At 44.1% G+C, this 21098-nt stretch overlaps 1 protein-coding gene across 1 annotated transcript; it reads right to left on the reverse strand.

The window, feature by feature from the left end:
* Positions 1-615: 615 nt before the first annotated feature.
* On the reverse strand, positions 616-1098 carry LOC120836995. The gene has a single exon (XM_040206153.1). It carries the CDS (start codon positions 1096-1098, stop codon positions 616-618), a length of 483 nt encoding a protein of 160 aa, XP_040062087.1.
* Positions 1099-21098: the final 20000 nt, after the last annotated feature.

Genomic DNA, 21098 nt, shown 5'->3' on the forward strand with positions numbered 1-21098 from the left:
CATAACGGTATACGAATGAATGAAACAATCAATATTAATAAATTAACAACTCTGATCTAAACAAAAATTAAGTTAAGCGAATAGAAGATTTAGGTTTTACTGTAAAGATGAAGCAATAATAATTTTAAGAAAATTCGCAAACTATACACAAAAAACATCAACCGCAAAAAACAAAACAAAAAAAAAAAAAAAAAAACGCTTCGCGATTGAACGTTAGTAGAGACCGGGTTCTCACCTGCGCTAACGCAAGCACGATAATCGAGTCCTCGGTGCAAACCATGCCTGGGCATGGTTTTCACCGAGGACGTCAACCATGTTAGTCGCAGCGAAACATACACCCAGGCATGACTACTCCATGACCGATCCAGCGTTAGCGGAGGTGCGAACACGGTCTACGAAAACTCTAATATCGCGAGCTGATTGGCCGCTTCTTTAAAGTTGTTTGTTTTGAAGGCCTTTGGAATGCCCGTCTGAGAGGGGTAGACCGGTCGTCGGCGTTGACCTGGCGCTGGCGATATCTGGAAGGTTTAAAATAAATGTGTAAATTTCCGTGCATTCAAACACATGAACAATTGCATGGGTTTTGGTAAAAATGTCGGCAACCGGCTTTATCTGCTAGTTCTCCCTACCTTTGCTTTGGGGGTACTGCCTTGCGATGGTTTCGAGGAGCCGCAGGAAGGTGTCTTTGCACTTCGTGGGACCGTTGATGGATCGCCACCAGCACCAGTCCAGGTAGGTCTGCACCATGCGGTCTGCCTCCGCTCGTCCTCTCGGTGTGTTGGCACTCGGGCCGCTCCACCCCTTCATGATGCGGACGAGCAGCGCCTTGGCGAGTCCCCACGCAGACTCGATATTTTGAGTGTGGGCCACGTTCCTGGAATTCACGAACTGACGGCTGTGGTTGACGGTCAGGTGGGTATAGTCCAGGGAAACTCCAGCCGCGTCCCGGAGCGCGGGAATCCTCCTGTAAGTTTCCCACTCGTCCGTGGTTATCGTGGTCCCGGGCGCCACGTGCCGTTGGATTTCGCGACACAGGGTCAGGGTGTCCCGTCTGCGTACACTGACCATCTGGAGTTCGCCGCTCTGCACGTCGATCATCCCAAACACCCAGGTCCCGCAGACCTTCCCGTTGAAATTATTTCGGCGGAAACCGTACCCGTCCGCTCCCAGCATCCGGCCCACGTTCCCCTTTCTTTTTCCCCGAAATAGCGCCTCGTCCGCTTGCACGTTTTTACCGGGTCCTTCCAGTAGGGGCAGAGTCTCCCGTTCCTTGGCACAGCACTCGCGTGTATAGCAGAACCAATCTCCCTGCATATGCGCGTTCATGGGGAAATGTCTGTTAAAATCGTGCCTCGTTTCACGCGTGGAGTGCCCGCGGCACTTAAAGTAGAGCAGGGCCAAAACCTCGGCCCGGCCCACCTTGACGTTCGGTCTTCCCAGTACATCGATGAGCCCAGAGAAGGAGCCCTTGGCCCCATGCTTCAGCTCCGACCGCTTACGAGCACATTTACCACATCTCATCTGATTCCAAATGCCTTTCTTGGCCTTGAGCTTCTGTTTTGTAACGGTTCCGGGGCACTGCGGTTTGTCGCGGTTAAATCGAAGGTCCCTGCATACGCCGACCACCACCCCGATCCTAGGCGGCACAGTTGGGGGCGCCAAGCCATAGTTCATGCAGAACTGATCCAGGTGTTCTTCGTCCTGAATTAATCTAGCGATCCCCGAGACGTCAGGGTCAACCCGTACTGCTGCAGCCATGATGTGGCCGAACCTAAAAAGAGGTTGAACAAATATTAATATTTTGTTCATGGAGCGTTTAGTCAGGCATAATTACGATTACTATCAAAGGGACACTGATCGAAGTCAATTCTGAGATCGTCCTTTTGTGGTGACAACTCAGTCTAGACGCTCTGAGCATCCCAACAGACCAGAAATTACAATCGTGCGTAGCTTATTTCCTGGTTTTTAAAACCGCAGTCAAAGAACGCGACACGCCCCCTTGGGAAGAATTTTCCGAGTGAACTGGTCGACGAAGGGCGCTTGTCGGCGAGTTGCAAGCGATGGCTTCGCCCGGCGGTAAAAAAGAGGAGTCTTATTCGAATGTGTACCTATCAGACTCTCTTCGAAACGAGTTTTAATAAAAATATTTCCGAATCTGCGCGTATTGTAGGGCTTTGATTGGTCCACATAATCTATAGTCCGCGAGTGAAAAGAGTCCACATGTTTACCTCTTGCCTCAAGATGAATAGGCAGTTTTGTAATATAGGACTTGGTATATGCGGGAACTAATACACTCTAAAAAAAGAAAAAAAAAAGGTGTAGCCTTACACCTCTTGACCCATTTACGGCGCCCCAAAACTTCAGTTGGACGTACAGCGCGCTGACGTCGAACTGACTGCCAGAACTTTTGCAAGAGGGTTGATGAAACTACCGGCTCCGAGGCGAGAGCGTCGGCCTACGGATCCCCATGTGGCGGGTTCGAATCCCGGCCGAGGTGCCCGCAATCTGACGGAGGCTTATTGCGGAGAAGACGCCGTGTAACCGAGCTTTCGGTTGCACGTCAAAAGATCCCCAGGTGGTCAAAATTAATCCTCAGTCCTCCGCTGAGGCGTGCCAGATGCCCGCCGTTGGTTTGACACGTAAAACCCCCAAATTTGACTTTTGATGAAACTACCGGAAACTACCGACCTATATCTCTCATTAACACGTGCTCTAAGCTTCTCGAACATATTGTTTCAAAGCATCTTTTAACGTTCCTCAACGATCACGATATTTTGTTTCAATATCAACATGGATTTCGTAAATGTCTTTCCACAACGACCCAACTCATCGAAACCGTGCACGATCTTTCCCAATCTATAAATAACCGTGGCCAAACGGACGTCATATTTTTAGATTTTGCAAAAGCATTCGATAAAGTGTCTCATCCTAAATTGTTGCTTAAAATTAACGCCTTGTTTAAGAACCCCATCATTACAAACTGGTTTTGCTCGTATCTTTCATCGAGAGTTCAATTCGTTGAGTTGGGAGGCTGTGTGTCTAGACCCGCTCCAGTTGCTTCTGGAGTTCCACAAGGTAGTGTGCTAGGACCGCTTTTATTTTTAATATTTATAGACGACATACGCTGTGGAATATCAGTTCCAATTAAGCTGTTTGCGGATGATTGTATTTTGTACAATAAAATAGAAACTGAACAAGATCAACTAAAACTGCAAAATGAACTCCTCAATATCAAACATTGGTGCGACGAGTGGCAAATGGTGTTAAACCCTCGAAAATCAGTCGTTATGTCTATAACAAGAAAAAAACATATCCTAAATTATGATTACCTTATAGATGACACCAACCTACCTCGTGTAGACGAAAATAAGTACTTAGGAGTTACCTTTACAAGCGACTTAAGATGTAATACACACACGGAAAAAGTGTCCAGAAAAGCTAACCAGGCACTATGGTACCTCAGAAGAAATCTTGCAAGTGCTTCGCCAGAAATTAAAACATTAGCTTATAAAACACTGGTGAGACCTATCCTTGAATACGCAAAAGTAGTGTGGGATCCATGTACAATAGCTAACTCGTCGAAACTTGATAAAGTCCAGCGGCTTGCTTCCAGGTTTATCTTTAATAAATATAATCGTAACCATTCCCCCACTGAACTCTGTAGACTTGCTGAACTTCCTTCTCTTGAATTAAGAACAAAGTGCGACCGCCTGAAATTTATTTTTTTGATCATTCATGGTCTAGTTAAGATAGACAAAAATAATTACATGGACGTACGCGTCAGTGAATGTACGAGACATCGTCATAGCATGCACACCAGGGAACCATCTGTCAAAAATGATTGTTTTAAATTTAGTTTCTTTCCTAGGGAAATAAAGGAATGGAACCAACTCCCGAATTCCGTCGTCACTATGACAAATGTCTGTGATTTTGTTAAAAATATAAAGAGTATAGTGCTTGATAATGTGCCGTGACTTTGTGTTTTGAATGTATTTCTTTTGCTTTTTTATACCTCCGGGTGAATCACTTTTTTGAAGTGTCAGTGCATGATTGTTCTTTTACTTCTTGTATGTATTACCACTCCTGTAAAGGCCTTGTAAAGGGCCGACAGTATCAATAAATAAATAAAATAATAAATAAATGACGATGCGATATGACATATTAAAGTGCTAAAGTACGTATCAAAGTCTACAGGAAAAACACACAGGTTTTGCAGTTGGGCCTAGAAAACACCGATAACTTTTTTTTTTGCAGTCAGTCAGACTTACATTAACTATTTTAATGAGTTGTACAACTCGGTATCAAGCCGCTCTTGAAATTTGGTAGCGTCGGTACAACGTCAGTGCGCTGTACATCCAACTGAAGTTTTAGGGTGTCGTATATGTGACAAGGGGTGTAACGTCTACTCCCCCTTTTTTAGAGTGTACATTTTAAACAATATAAGATCAAAAACGACCTTTTTCAACAATGACTTTAGTGCGCCTTTAACGTGTAAGTATAGAAGATACACCCGTGTTCCTAGAAGTTCAAAAGATGAAAGGATCACGACATGTCACAAGCTACAATATCAAACACTACGATGTCTTCAAATGCAAATTAGTATTACATAATATGAGGTATAATAACGGTATAAAACCACCCGATCTCAATGTGCGCATGTGCACGGTTCATTATGTCAACAACATGAATCAGCTCGCGAGCATCGCTTCTTCAATGTATGTATAAAACAAACATGAGAATCTCAAAACGTTTTACAATCCGTGTGCACATCGAGGGACTACAGCTACGGTCATATCATGCGAAAGTGTAAGGCTACATAGACTCTAAGGACGTGTCGGCGCGCCTACTCTCCCGTCTAATTATTTTAGCTAGAAATAATTTTTTTCGAACTTCATAAATTTGTAGACTTGGTCATCCATTCACGGTCACTTACTAATGTACGACCTAAGTGACTTTATATAATAGGCACAGCACCATCCTGTGGGTGGACTGCAGACGTTTGACGTTATGTTTCGTTTGCCCATGTCTCTTTTCCAGCGTATACGTACTAGACACGTCACATCGTGTCTATGCGTTGGTTCGATACAGGCGTTCTCGGCGTCTTCTGTAAAAATGGGCTTTATCATTAAGCATCTGTGTGCGAAAGGCTCCAACAGCAAGAAGCTTGAGAATGTTGAAAATTACCCGAGTAAAAGATTAGAAACTTCATGGAACTTTAAGACGTCCTTCTTCTTGTGTGTGTCCTTTTTCTTCCACGGTGTTTACCATCTTTTACCACAGTCTCGGGTAATTTTCGATATGATCATCATCCTCCAGCTCGCCTGCACACTCACCGTTTTTTTTTCTTTTGTTAAGATTGAGAAGTTGGTTGTGTACCATAACTCAGAGCAATTTGCAATATCTTCAACTGTGCGTCCACCGCGACATCGTAAGCATCGATTGTTTAGCACACCTGACAGGAGGTATTAAACGTCTTCCCATCCGTCACACCGTCGCATGTTCTGTAATATAAATCAAGGCATAAAACACATTGTTAACGTTAAAAAACTCTAGCGGGGGAAACGTATTGACGCATGTTCGAAACGCGAGCCAAATATTCCATTTTTCGCGCCTGGAGCGCTGCTCAAAACTTGAGAGCTACGGGCCTATACCGGGTGTTTCAGCGAAAGCTTTAGCAAATTGTTAACGACAGGGTTCATTGTAATAAAACCCGACACTCAGGAACACCGAAGGGGACGAACACAACGCAACGTCGTTGTGTTCGTTGTGTTGTTTTGCCTGAGTCCATGGGTTTTATTAGCATGATTCGCTACCAGCTAGCTTGTTTTTGTGTTTTTTAATATTGTAGCGAAAGAGTCGTTAACCAAAAAAAAAAAAAGAAGCCATTTCTTAAAATTAACTATTGCCTCGGTTGCTGAAAGATGCACGCAGCAATGCCGGCGTTCTTCCCGTTCGCCCACTCACAATCAAATTGCTAAACCCCATGTTATCAATAAGATATCTTCTATTCATTCTATTTTGTTTACTAACATTAGAACCCTAATCCCAAAGATCGATGATGTGAATTCCTTAATTCAAACATGTTACGCCGATTTTGTTGTTCTTACTGAGACATGGCTGAATCCCAACATATCAGATGCTGAATTGTTCCCTTTTTATCCAAAATTTCGTGTGTACAGGTGCGACAGAATTACTAGAAAGGGGGAAGCCCTACTTTTGGCTATTAATAATCAAATCCCGTCTCAGCGCATTCCACTTTATACCGAACTAGAAGTCGTATGGGTTTACCTCCCTACCGCACCCTCTGTTGTACTGGGGCTATGTTATGGGCCACCTGATAGTAATAAGGAATTCACCTTTGAGCTTACTAAGTGTCTTTCTGAACTCGCTACTCAATATCCTAACGGTTCTGTTGTACTTCTTGGTGATTTTAATTACCCGAATAATGATTGGTCTACCTTCGTAGCCACTATGCACCTCCTCCCAAGACTTAGAGGTATTTGCCTAGATTATAACTAGGGTTCCGCGTTTTCGGTTTCTATTTTTTCAAAATTCGGCGTACTTTTTTCGGTGTTTATTTTAAAATTCAATTTTCGTTTTTTTTCGGCGTATATTACGCACACAAAATTTTATCGGCTTTTTTCGGCGAATATAAAATAAACACCAACGAACACCGGATCAGATGATCCTTGTAGCTCTGATACTTGTGATTGCTCAAAGAATAACGGCACAGATACATTGAATAAGAAATGGACACTTCATTTGGCAAATGTGTGCAACTGTAAAAGAAACAAGAAAAAAAAACACAGAAGTAGTCAGATATGAAGCCTATGCCCAAAAAAACATAAAACTTCACCTTCTGTTCATCAGGATTCGTGATCGTATTATAGTACACACACGTGTACTTTCGCAGGTTCTCCTCGTTGATCCGCACTATTTCTTTCCTGTTAATATGACCCTGGGCTTCGGCGATGCCCTCTCAACGCTAACACTGGACACTGGGAGGTTGAGGAGATGAAGCGCTGCCTGAGCCAAATTCGGCCAATCAACCAATTGTGACCGCCGAAAGAGACACGGTGCGACGTTTTGAAGCACAACACAACATGCAGAGCTTTTAACATGTCAGTCTTCCTTACGAGTTGGAAAACACGCTTGTACATGGCGAGGTAATGGGGCATTTCGGACTTCAAATTCCGATCGATGATGCGCACATTAAACCAAAACGTCGTGATGGCATCCGTGTATCCCATTCATTCGGACACGTTTCGATAGACACTGTAGTTCCACTTTTTCGCCACGGCTCTGCGGCACGACTGGAAAGTCAAAGTGACCTTTTCCGGTTAAACTGAATTTTAGAAAACGGATTCGACGTGCTTTTATCGGTTTTTGTCAGTTTAAATAAAAAATGCCGAACCTAAAAACTGACCTTTTACGGTTAAAACCGAATTTCCGAAAATGGATTCGGCGTACTTTTATCGGTTTTTATTGGTTTAAACCGAAAACTCCGAACCCTAATTATAACCTAACAAATACTATCACCCAGCCTACTGGAATTACCGATTTCTTACTCGACTTGTGCTCAATTCAGGAACCTTCTCTTTTTAGGAACGTTACCTACTTAACAGGAATTCGCGACCATCTTGTCATCGACATAACACTCTTTCTCTCTGAAGAAAGAAAAAAAAAAAAACGCAGGCGATCTGGTGAATGATACAAAAATAGAGACTTCGTTGTTCTGTCCGTTTTTTTATCCCCTACGTTTCAGGGTTACTACGAAACTCTTTCTCTCTGTTCCTCGGAAATCACATTATTGCAAATACATTCGCGACTACGCTAGGGCCGACTACGTGTCTATCAACTCATGCCTATAAAGATTTTTACCAATCATTCTCTGTTAATCTCGAGGAAAGAGCCGTCGATGGAAAATGGACGCTCTATAGAAATAAGCTAACCTACTTAGTTGAGCGCTTCATCCCACTTACCCGCATCATATCTGATGACTGTCACCCATGACATAACAAAACAGTGCATAGTCGTGGTAACAAGAAAAAGCGACTTTATAAACAAGCGAAGTATGTCAACAATTGAGCCTCGCGGGATGCATATCATGCCAGGCACGTAGCCAGGATTTTGTTTCGGGGGGGGGGGGGGGGGGGGGGGGGTGCCCATGGCAAATGCTGTGTGAGGGGGAGGGGGGAGAGGAGGTCCCAGCTAAATGGAAAATTTCGGGGGGAAGCCCCATGGGCCTCCCCCCGGAATGCCAGGCACGTAGCCAGCGGGGAGGCCCCATGGGCCTCCCCCCTGGTTACGTGCCTGTATCATGCGTGTGCTAGAACATACAAAACCACCATTACTGATGCTAAAACCAAGTTTTATACTCACGACCTCCCCAACATTTTAAGAAATAAACCCAGAAAGTTCTGGAAGGTAGTCGACCCAGCTCTGTCTCTTCCTTTCATAAACGACCATGGCATCCTACTTTCGAATGAAGATAGTGCTCTTTACCTTAACAATTTCTTCACATCAATATTTAAACGTTCCTGTCTCATGCCCATTATCTCACCCTCAGACGAATCCTATCATAATTGACCACGCAGGCGTATTGAAAACATTAGACAACCTAAAAGTCTCCTCGAGCTCTGCAGAGACGACGAAATTAATTCGAAGCTATTCATGAAAACTAAACACATTTCCTCTGTTTTCCTCTGTGACATATTCTCACAATCGCTCACGCTTTCCATAGTTCCACGTGACTGGAAAATAGTTAACGTAGTACCTGTTCACAAAACAGGTGATCGCCAACTCATAAGTAATTACCGTCCCATCTTTCTCACCAGTGTTCCATCTAAGCTCATGCAGAATATACTTTACTCAAATATAATAAACTTTCTTGACTCTCATAACCATCTTTTTGAACATCAGCACGGATTCTGTAAATCTTACTCGTGTGAAACCCAGCTAACCGCCTTCCTTACTGATATTTATTCAAGCTTCGATTCGAATATTCGGACTTTTCAGAATTTTCATTGACTTCTCCGAAGCATTCGACAAAATTCCACACCAACGTGTTTTAACAAAGCTTAGCAATATTAATATTCACCCCTCTGTTGTTAAGTGGATTTCTGAATTCCAATATAACCGTAACTACCATTCCTCCGTTAACAACGTAAGATCTCTCACCTCTACCGTAACGTCAGGTGTCTCCCAGGGAACCGTACTTGGCCCCCTATATAGCTTATTCTTTGCGCCTGTTCGCCGACGATTGTGTCATTTACCGACCCATTCTTTCATACTATGATCATCATGCTCTCCACGAAGGCATTGAGTCTGTAATTCATTGGCGTGGAAAATGACAGACGTTAAACTTTAATAAATGTAGATCCCTATCATTTTCCCGCAGTTCGCGTGCCACACCATTTTTGTATTACCTCACTAACACTCAAGTAATAGCATGCTGATCTTATAAATACCTGGGTGTTCATCTAACCTCTCACCTATCGTGAACTACTCACATAACTTCTGTTATTTCTGATACTAACCGTTTTCTCGGATATTTGCGCCGTAACCTCAAACTTGCTACGCCCTCCGTAAAACGACTAGCGTATACTACTCTTATAAGATCGAAGTTAGAATAGGCAGTCCTACGTCGCAAATAATCTAGAATCCGTCCAAAACAGAGCCCTTCTTTTTATTTATAACAACTACTCACCATATACCAGCATATCAAGATTACGTCAATCAGCTAGCCTACATGCACTTTCCCCTCGCCGCCGAGTATCGCGCCTTTCTCTCCTCCATCAAAAAAAAGTCAAATTTGGGGGTTTTACGTGCCAAACCTACGACGGGCATCTGGCACGCCCCAGCGGCGGACTCGGTTTAATCTCGACCACCTGGGGATCTTTTGACGTGCAACCGAAAGCTCGGTTACACGGCGCCTTCTCCGCAATAAGCCTCCGTCATATTGCGGGCACCTCGGCCGGGATTCGAACCCGCCACCTGGGGACCCGTAGGCCGACGCTCTCGCCTCGGAGCCACCGAGGCGGCCTCTCTCCTCCATCAATTTTTCTTTTTATCACAATAGCTACCTCAAAGAATCACTGCTATCACCTCCCCATCGTATTTTCCAGCGTCTATATCACCTATGTAAATTACGTCCAATTGGATCTTCAACTGTTTCTCACCAGACTTCCACGCTATCATTGGCCATCGAGGATTGAAATTCACTACCTCACAACATCGTTTCTATTAATGATACTACTAAATTTGTTGAAGTCATTACCCTCTCTTTATCTAACCTGCCTAGCTAGCTTACAGTGTCATAATTGTGTTTACTGTTCTATTTCTTTTGTTCTATTGCCACCCCCGTGTATAATGCCCTACGGGCCCTCAAGGAAAATAAATGATGATGAACTCTTAGTCTGTGGCATTACGCAATGTTGTGACATTACGCAACGTTATGGCATTAAGCAATGCTGTGGCGTTACGCAACGCTGTCGCATTACGCAATGCAAGCGTGACTCTGTGCATTGCGCAATGCCACCACGCAGACTTCATGCTCAGGTCTAAACGGATGTTCCGCCTCATCATTCGTTGAGCCGATTTCGTAGATCGCAGAGATTGGCTCTTTGAGTGCTTTGAAGGTATCTAGATGGGGCGGGGTCGTCAGTAGCCCCACTGCTTGCAACCCCTTTGATGTGAATGGTTTGTTTGTAAGCACGGCTGTTTCCTTTTTTATTGTCTGTTCAACTGAGCGACCACCTGTGGTTGTTGTTGCCTCTGAGTTTTAGTAGACCTATCTGCAATTTTTTAGGCCAAAATATTTGTGCTGTGGCTTCGCATCGAACAGCTTCACATCGAGGGCTTGCAGCTTTATGTACCTCTATTGAATGAACTTCTGAGCGGCATACCCAACAGATAAAAGATATGGCCAAAACTGTCCGAAGGAACGTGTTTATTTTTTCTCTCTCTCTCTTTTTACATATTTAGTTTTTTTTTAATCCTTTAAATAGCTTATATTCAGAGTGTTAGCACCATTTTTGATAACAAACGTTAACAATGTTTTTATGTCTTGATTTGTATTACAAAACGTGCGACTCTACACGAATGGGAAGACGTTTAATTTCTCCTGTCAGGTGTGCTAAACAATCGATGCTGTACGATGTCGCGGTGGACGCACATTTTAAGATATTCCAAATTGTTCTGAGTTATCGTACAGAAACAAATTCTACAAAGAAAAAAAAAATGGTGAGTGTGCAGGCGAGCTGGTGGATGTTGATCATGTTGAAAATTACCCGAAACTGTGGTAAAAGATGGGAAACATCGTGAAAGAAAAATGACACACAGGAAGAAGGACGTCTCAAAGTTCCACGAAGTTTCTAATCTTTTACTCGGGTAAATTTCAACATTCTCAAACTTCTTGCTGTTGGGGCCTTTGCTGCGCGGATTACCAATAACAAAGCCCATACCCTTTCAGAAGACGCCGAAAACACCTCTATCGACGCAACGCGGAAACACGATGTGATGCGTCTAGTCAGTACGTTCGAAAGTATGTTCGCGAAATTGGAGATTATTGCCATTACAAATATGCACGCGTATCGTCTTTTGTACGCTTTCCTTTTTGGAACAAATGAATTAATTGAATTTCTTTGGCGCACCTCGGACTTGAATAAAAAGGAAATCTCGATCAGTATGCGCTGCTCTGAGATATGGTATGTTGTTCTTCGTTTCCTCACGAATCGTGGTTTACAATCCCTTCGCTGTATGTTACCTTCTATACTCAACAGGTACCATCTAGAAAGCATAGATATATACTCTCTGACTAGAGCTGAATTGTATATATGTTTCATCTAACGCGGATGTCTCTCTATGAAATTTTTCTTTTTTTCGTTTTCGCATAATATGCTTGCTGCCGAACGTTCCTGCGCTCTCACTTGTTTACTTTATTCATCGTTACTGAAGTACTTGCCTAGTTGGTAAGATAAACTCTATATGGCTGTATAACGATGTCTTTTCAATGTATAACACTTTTCAGCCAGATTGCTATGCTTGTTTTGTTTTAGGGCCTCAGACCCAGTCAAGTTACCATATGGTAGCTTTTTGTTTGGAGACCCGGTAGAGTAAATTTCTGGAAATAAAGATTTCATTTCCTAAAAAAGAAAAAAAAAGAAGACACCGGCTAACGAAACATAATGTACAACTTGTTCAGTCCCCCCGCAGGATGGTGCTGCGCCTAACAAACTACTTAGGTCGTATATTACTAAGTGACCGTAAATTGATGACGAAGACCTGAAAATCGTAAATTGCGAAAAAATAAATTTCTTGCTAAAATAGTGCTCAACACGTTTAGAGAAAAAAAAATCGCGATTTTGATTGGCCGCGCACCGAAATCTCCGTGCACCGAAATGCCCGTGCACCGAAAAGTCCGTGCACCCAGAAGTCCGTAGACGGAAAAGTCCGTGAACAGAACGTGACTGACGAATGGCGTCGTGGGAACAGGTCCACTCGTCACAGCCAACTTGTCACAGGAAAACTTGTCATAGGTCAACTGGTCAAAGAGGGCATCTTGTACTAGGTGAACTCGTAAGAGGGGAAGTGGTCGCAATGACCTTCTCGTCACAGGAAAAGTCGTCAAATGCTTTCAGTTCGTTCGTCACATTTCTTACTTATTTTTTTATCTTGTTCGATAAACCCACAAGGGTGTATTGTCTTTCACCGTGACCCATCTTTTTCATTGTAAGCACTTTTCACAGTTCCTTTTAGAGGGCAGATTTTTGTAAGGGGGATGCCAAGATTCAAAAGAGGGAAGTCTTTCCCAGTGACCCCTATTTTTCATTGTTTTTAGAGGGAAGACTTTTGTGAGGGGGTGATAAGGTTTAAAAGGAGAAATGCTTTTTTTTGTTGTTTATCGCTTCAAATTCGGGAAAGCGAAGTGTGCACTCGGTAAAACTCTGGCTTGAAGGTATATATACATATAGAAAGAAATAAGCTAACTGCCAGACTGAACACCGGCAGGCTGTACGATGAAACTAACGAAAACCCAGCGCGGAGCAACTATGCTGCTGTACGAAGGATATTCATATACGTGTAGCCGAGAAGACTCCGAGACTTCGTACTGGATCTGCAGAAATAGAAAAGGCTGCAAGGCTAAAATCACCACGGACAAGATGATTTCCCGTATCACCAGGAGAACCGGGGAGCACTCTCATCCGGGAGATCCAACCACCATCAATCTTCTAAAAGTGCGGAATACGAAGGAAAAAAAAGCTGGTAAGTCACTTTGTTTTTGTTTCTTCACTATCAGTCACGTTTTAACCGCATAAATTAGATGTAACCGTTTACTGTTTTTATTTTCTGAAGTTGAAGGAACTCAAGGACCCCAGCAGATTCTGCTCGACGCGGCAGCAAGTGTGAGCGAACACACGGCTTCGCAAATGCCACCCACAAGCACGCTGCGCCGAACCATAAGGAAACAGCGGCAGCAGAGTTGCAACCCATACTCCGTTCCTGCAACTCGCGAGGATGTCGTCATTCCAGGCGAATACATGGTAAAGAAATTTGTATCCACCTTTTAGTCTTAAAAACCACTGTGCTAATTTCGGCTTTGTCTGTCTTCACTTGGAGTGCAAGCATTAATTGGTTTTCTGTTTGCAGGTTTCTCTCAAGCAAGAATCCTTCGTCGCCCACGATAGCGGATTTGGCGACCGCAACCGCATCTTAGTTTTTGCCACTCAACGCAACCTTGATTGTCTGTCGAGGTCCAAAGCTTGGTTTATGGACGGAACGTTTAAAGTTACGCCATCCATTTTTTTCCAAGTGTACACCGTGCATGGAATGTACAAAGACGCGGTCATTCCTTTGGTGTACGCTCTCCTGCCAAACAAGACCGAAGAGACCTATCAAAGGTATGATTTGTACTAGGACTAGTTCTGAAATTGGAACTTGGTAAAATCATGTGGCTGATTGATATTGCCGACACTTTTTCAGGCTTTTTACAGTACTTTCAAGTCTTCTGACACAGCCTGCGGTGGAGCTGGTGTATTGTGACTTTGAGTCCGCCGCTATCATCGCCACTGGCAACATTTTCCCGCAAGCGCGTGTTCAAGGCTGTTTCTTCCACCTATTCCAGGCCGTGTATCGCAAACTGTGCAAGCTTGGCTTCCAGACACGCTACGGAACAGACGAAGATTTCGCGGTTCTGGTAAGTTCGGACATTCGACTGCGTGGTATAATTGCTACACTCTAAAAAAAAAAGGTGTCAAAGGAGAGTAACTGCCCTAAGTTACCCTACTTTAACCCTCTCTTCATCAAAGTTACTCTTTCGCGACCGCTTCTTTCGATGATACTCTCCCTTAACCCTCACTCGAACTCTGTAGAGTAACTGTAGCTAGAGTTAGTTTCTCCTCGCGATATCACGGGCTGTCAACAGATGGCGCCGCTATGGGGTCGGCGCATTTTCGACGCTGCTCGGCGCAGATTTTTGTTGTTGTCGTGTTTTTCTTTTCCCGGGGAAGGTTTTTTTTTTCCCTAGCCGCTTCTTTTTTTTTTTTTTTTTCTTTTTGGGGGGGGGGGGGGGGGGGCGGGGGGGGGGGAAGATGGGCAAGGATATTTTAATAAGTGAGTTGATACAGCCTACCTTTATATTAAATTTGGCAACGCGCAATTCAAATGTTTTTTCTGCTAATTAAAAAAAAAAAAGTGCAGAATCTACAGGTGGTTTTTTGCTGCTCCTTTCTGCATATGCGTCGCCAGCGATATGAGCTTATAGGGACCACCAAATGAGGCCGCCGATGTCCGCGTCTATGCATCGCCCTCCCGTCGCGGCCAAACGCATGGGACTTTCGCTTTAGATTATTATATTGACTTATGATCTTGATAGAAAAGCTTCGTACCCTAACTACGGGTTTATGGACTGCACTTCGTGTCAGGAGAAGAACATTTTTTGCCTCCAACATGGTGACAAGGCACTGATAGTAGACGACAATGTTGGTTTTGACCTACAGTTTAGCCGGAAGTGACGTCAGCTCACTTCCGGCTAAAACAAACCTATAGGGTCTATTCACTTGCTGAGTCATCACCCACAAACATGGCCGCCGAGCGATAAAGCGGAACTTTTATTCGTGAGTTTGGTGAAAAATAAAAGAAGGCAAAGCAAACTCGACTATCGGCAAACCGCTATGGCCTTCGGCGGCCATGCTTGTGTGTAGTGACTCGACATTAAAAGGCGGTCTGAGGTCGTGTGAATAGACTCTATACTTAGAAGCGCCAGAAAAAACAAACAACTGAACTTAAAGAAGTAGTAGTGCAAACTCAGAGCGGCTACCGGCAGCTCAATTTTATTTGGGAAACACGAACATATTTGCACACCAGCGGCGTAGCCAGGGTACGGGGTGTTGGGTGTTGAAGGGTCGGAACACCGCCGAAGTTTCATTGTAACCTTTACCCCTTCCCCAATGGCAGTATTTTTTTGTGTGTGTGTTTCGTTTCGACAATCCACTACGGCGAGGGGCGGTGCATGCCCACAACATACCGAAGCAAAACGAAAAAGACGACGCTGTCCGTGGACTGCGTGAAAAACACATCTCCGGCTCCGGCTCTTCGAACAGCCCTCTCCAAACTCGGCCACGTTTGTAACCGAAGCCTTTCTTCAGGCTCGCAGGTGCGAATGGCTTAGCTCCCGACGTCATAAAAGCCGCGAAATCCTGACCTCGAAAGACGCTGGCCTCGCTTCGGGGGATGCAGGCGGCTTAACTAAAGTTCCCCTACCCTTTGAGTGTCAAGGGCTCGACGACAATTTCAGGGCAGCACAACAAAATTCCAAAATAGCAATGATTTGACTTTACGAACCCTACAATGCGGAGAAAACCGGACGACAAAATAACAAACAGCTTAGCGTGTTTTTTTTTTTTTTGCTCCGTCTTTTTTTTTTTTTTTTTAGGGTTCACTCGCTTGCGCTTATTTAGCTTCAATATGGCACAAAAATGCAAAAAAAAACACACACACACAAACAAACATCGCCATCGTTAAAAAAAAAGAAAGAAAAGAAGCAACAGAGAAAAGCGACAGCATATGCACTGTTGAAGCATATTTGTAATGCTCATAATCACTTGGTTTCAAAGCGTATCTAGTTGACTTCTTTAATCGCCGAAGTGGGTAATGTTTACATGCTTGCATTCAGCACGTGAGTCGTGGAACCTTTTTAAAAATGAGTTCAAAAGCCAAGCCGTTCTTGACGTTCTTTTTTTTTTTTTCTTTTTTTTTAAGAACGATTATTGACCTACAACTCCAAGCGTGTCATCACCGTCTCCAACAGCTAGAGTCGGCACATTCACGTCAGGCAGCATCGTCCGCCCTAGGCGAGAGCGATGTTGTGGCCAACGACGTCGGTCTCTATGTCGCAAGCCTCGACTTCGATCAAATCGGCGGCCTGTGCGGAGCATTCGTTTTGTTAAATACACTTTCTGGGGAAGTACTGGTTTTGGCAGAGATGTGGAGGGACCGCACCGCGTAGCGCGTCTCGGCGGCACAGGCAACTTGCATTTGCCTAGAGGCTTTGTATCCTAATGTAACCCGCCTGCTTAGCGCAATAGCTTCCACCATGCTAATTATAAACACCGTTGAACTTGTTGTCCGTAAGGTAATGACGTCATGAGAGGAAACCATAGAAGGGCGCCACCAAAACATCTCGCCTCTAATAGGGGCTGCGCTTTTGAACATTCACCGAAATATGCAAATCAGCACCGAAAGGGTACTCTCAGGCCTGGTTCACACTTGCGAATCGGCGGGCGAATCTGCAAGAATTCGGCCGCCGGGCGTAGCGTCCCCTGTGCATTGCCGCGGCCAATTCCGCTTCGGCGGCAGCGGATTAGCTGTAAGTGTGAACCAGGCCTCACTTCTTCCAATCGACAGACGGCGGCTTCCACTAAATGTTTAGACCCCACAAAATGATAGAAACTGGTATTTTTCTCACACTTTCTCGTAAAATAACAACGAAGAACGGAAATAGCCTAAAACATGACTATACAACAATATTTTCTGAAAAAATGTGATCCGCGCAGGAGCAATGAGCGTGACGCTTCACTATTCACTTCAATCATAGCCCCTCTGCGCATTGCAGTTTTTGTGTTTAATCGTATTCTAAACTTCGCTATTCTCTGGCAATTTTTCCATAGTTTTCAGTCATTGGATACCCGAGTATTCCGCATTGTAATGCACGCACCGTAATTTTTTGTGAGCCTGTTGAGACTTTTTTGCTCGAAGTCAATTATAATATTTTCTGACTGCGTTCTTTCGTCGTTTAACATTAAATTCTCCTTTTTTTATATACTGGACGAACGAGATGGTGGAAAAGAAGGTTGGACTTTTATCGTCTATGAAACAGGAAAATAGCAAACAAAATTGTGTTTGGGCAGTTTCTTTTCCCGGTCTCTTCTTTTCTTTGTGTCTTTCAAACAGCTTAAGCAAAGAAAAACACCCATGAAAAAAATTCCCTGGCTACGCCACTGATACACACTTTATTATACCTCAAGCCAAATGAATCTGAATTTCTTATTTGATGAAACGAGCGACGACGCACTGATGCAACTGTCATCTTCCTTTACACTGATTTTGAACACCTCGAAATTTTTCCCCTCTGTTTTCTGTTCCTACTTGCCCGGAATCTGTGTTTTATCCAGCAAAGGGTCGTACGAACATTTATCACGGTGGACTGCCAAGTTCCCTAAAGAAGACCGCTTTACAGAAAGTTCATGCCCTATGTGCGATCGGGTGGTGCACGAAAGCACCCGATATCAAATGCCCCACGACTGACACCCGCCCTTTTGCCCTGCCTTCAAAGGGCTAGTTTTGTCAGAAGCCCATGACGCGAATTCCCAGATCATGTGGCCTGGTCCTCACTGTGACGGTGGAGCATTCTGCTTTTATTAAGAGACAGCTAGTGTGCACGCGAGCGCGTGGAAGGTAATCATGCCGTCATTTGTAGACCCTCAAGATATTAGGTTATGACATAAAACAACGGCGGTTCAAGCGTGTACAAGGATTCTGCACGTGGAGCTATAATACTACACCCGTACGATCACCCACATGTCGTTGATATTTTAGACTACCGATGTGGCGCATTCCTCATGTTTGTGTGCATGTCTCTTTGAGCGCATGCTCTCCTGTTTTGTGTATTTTGAGGCATAAGCTAGTTAGCTTCACTGGTGCTCTGAGGGAACGCCAAGTGGCCGACAATCTTCTTGCAATTTATATCACCCCTTTTCTTTTCGTTGGGAGACATTTGATTTATCATTATCTTTTTTTATTTTGACGAGGCTTCAAGCTGAGTTCAGTGCTTCGTGTCTGTCAATTCCTTTTTGTCCCCTTGTTCTAGAGTTATCATGTGTAAGCAATCTCTACTATATTGCTTTTTTGAATACCCGGATAGCAAATACCAGCTGAGACAAACCGACGAATTCGAGAGAGGGAAGAGCGTAGTGGAGGGGCGCGCCGATGGCCTCGAAACTGGTTGCTTACGAAGGTCCCTCGGCCTGGCGCAAGAGCTCTATCTCTCCCTCGAAAAGGACGAGAGAAGGTGCTGAGAAAATAATTTCCCTCCCGTTTTCCCCACCCACCATCACTAATCCCTCCAAATCTCTTGTGAGCCTAGGGGACTCGGCGTCCACGTCCTTGAAGGAGGAGGGCTCCCTTGATTTTTAAGCTGACAGTGTCGGAGGACCGTCGAGCCCGCCATGCCAGTTATCGCGTGCTCCGCTCTCTGCGCGTGGTTACGGGAGGGAGCGTGATCATGTGATTAAAGCCAAATGTACGATTGGCTCACCGAACACCTTAGGTTCCTCTTCACTTTCAGCTTAGGAGTGACGGAGTCCAGCCCGCGAAGCGCGCGCACACACACACACAGAAAGTGGAGTCGCGTGAACCAAGGCCTAACGATAAGGTAGGGACTGGACGACGGTGGGGACGGTCCCCTCAATGTCCAACACGCGCATCCGCGAACTGGAAAGGGGCAGAGGCGCTTCGCAATTTATGGAGTTTTTTTTCCGGCAGAGCTAGCTCTTTTTAAGAATGGCAAGATCAACATGCTCATATCAGGACACCGTGGTGTCAGTTTCTTAAGTTGTTTAGGTTCATTTGATTGCTTAGCGGACATTTATTTTTATTTTTTTATCGGGTGAACCGGCTCGGCATCTCCTTTATCCACTCTTCCCCAACTGGAACCGGTAAGAACGATGGTTTATTGCCAAGTGCGATCTTCAACATGCGGAATGTCAAGACCTTGGATATTCCCTCGGCAGCGCCTACACACCCGTGATCTTCCTTTGTTGTGGCCATACATGTCACCACCAGCTTCGACGGACCGAAGACACGACGGACCACTTTCTTTTGCACGTGAGTGACAATGAGAGGATCCTCTCCTTCTTCTTGACCATCTGAGACATGTGTTCTTGCTACGTAATGTACGTTTTGTCGTGATCCGATCCGTTTGAACCGTGTCTAACTCTGAACCGGGAGTCTCCGACGAGTCCCGCGTGTAGTCCACAGCGATCGGCCTGAAAGGTCCTGTACAGCGTTATTTGTAAATTCTTTTTATTCCAATAGTCTGTGAGAGACGTTCTGATTGGGTATTTTCGTGATTGAAGTCGATTAGTTCATTTTTTCTGATAAAATATGGCAGTCTTCTTGAAGGTAGATGTGTGCTGTAGTAAAGTCCTCCCAGTATATCCAAAGCCGAATTGCACGGGGCGTTCAGTAGTCCTCCTTTGCCAAGATTCAGCTAGTCGGGTGGTTGTGGAGTGTCAGCTATGTCACTGCGCTATGCGAGCGTATTTTCCAGTAATCGTCTTTACTCGACAAGCTTTTTTTTTTTTTTTCGTGAGTGATTTATTGATTCAAGCATCATGTTCCGTTGAACTGTCATATTTTGTTTGTATAACAGGGTATTTATTGGACTGATAATTTAAAAGTACATTTGACACTGGTGAGCTGAAGGGGAGGCCAGCGATTTGATTTATAACTACATATTTCTGCGCCGCAAACACCGCGATTCCTTAAAACTGTTTCTTTTTTTCTTTCAAATCAACGTAGAAATATAGGTGTGAACTTAAATGTCGAGATTGCAATAAATATGTTTTAAGTTTAGATGAAGGATTGAGAGACGCTGTGATGCTGCCAGAGTAGGGCTAAGCAATTTATAGATTAACCTTTCTACTATGCGGAAAAAAAAAAAGAGCTCTGAATTCGACCTTTCAATGCATGTGCCTGCCCCTGCATTCAGAGTGGTGCAACCAGTTCATCCGCATGCGATAAAAAACATAGAGCCCCCATCTATTGCGCAGCAGCACGATGAATTGGCACACATGAGCACCTCGCTGACTTTCTTGTAGTGTCGGTTGTGGTAGAACTTAAGCTCGCCGCGATGCATGTTCTGTTTTGACATGTAGCATATTTATCAGTTATTTTAATACTCGCCAATCTTAATTTGTATGTTCTTGGTATGGCCTACTTTTAAATTTCTTTTTCTTCTTGTTTTGTTTTGTTTAGAATTCGTGAATTTTAGTAGGTACAACTTTTTTTTTATTAAGGTTCAATGGTACTTTAGGGCGAATTATCCCCTGGTAGAGCTGTAGTTACAATATTTAATGATTGGTCTCCTCAAACTTAGATGTTACTTGCATTCGTTAGCTTCCTTTCTAAAGTTGTGAAATAAACTATAATATATGGCAGTCAGCACTGAAACGCAATACGTTGTTTACACTAATTTATCTATAAAAATGTTCCTAACATATTGTATGCAACTTGGACAAATGCAGATGTTAAGAAATTGCATTCGTCCTACCCCTCAGTCTAGTGTCTATATAATAAAGCTATGTCTTGCACCGCTATGGGCAGAGGCCAGCTGATTTGCTACTGTTTGGAAGCTGGAGGGGTGATGTGCAAGGAAGCTAAACTCTGTTCCTCACTCCCATATTGCCTGTTATAATTGTTTCAAAAGTCAGGGAGAAGGGGGAGGGGAACTGCCCCCTCTCCTTGCCCCCTTTTTCTGATGGGGTGCAAACTTGAGGATACCATAAATGAATGCAACCGCTTATGGCTGCTATTGCATA

The sequence above is a fragment of the Ixodes scapularis genome, unplaced genomic scaffold (assembly GCF_016920785.2).
Source record: "Ixodes scapularis isolate PalLabHiFi unplaced genomic scaffold, ASM1692078v2 PGA_scaffold3__209_contigs__length_174095766, whole genome shotgun sequence".
NCBI classification, from domain to species: Eukaryota; Metazoa; Arthropoda; class Arachnida; order Ixodida; family Ixodidae; genus Ixodes; species Ixodes scapularis.

Excerpts from the sequence above, each read along its gene's own strand:
- LOC120836995 (XM_040206153.1), bottom strand. The coding sequence starts at position 1,098 with ATGATCGACGTGCAGAGCGGCGAACTCCAGATGGTCAGTGTACGCAGA.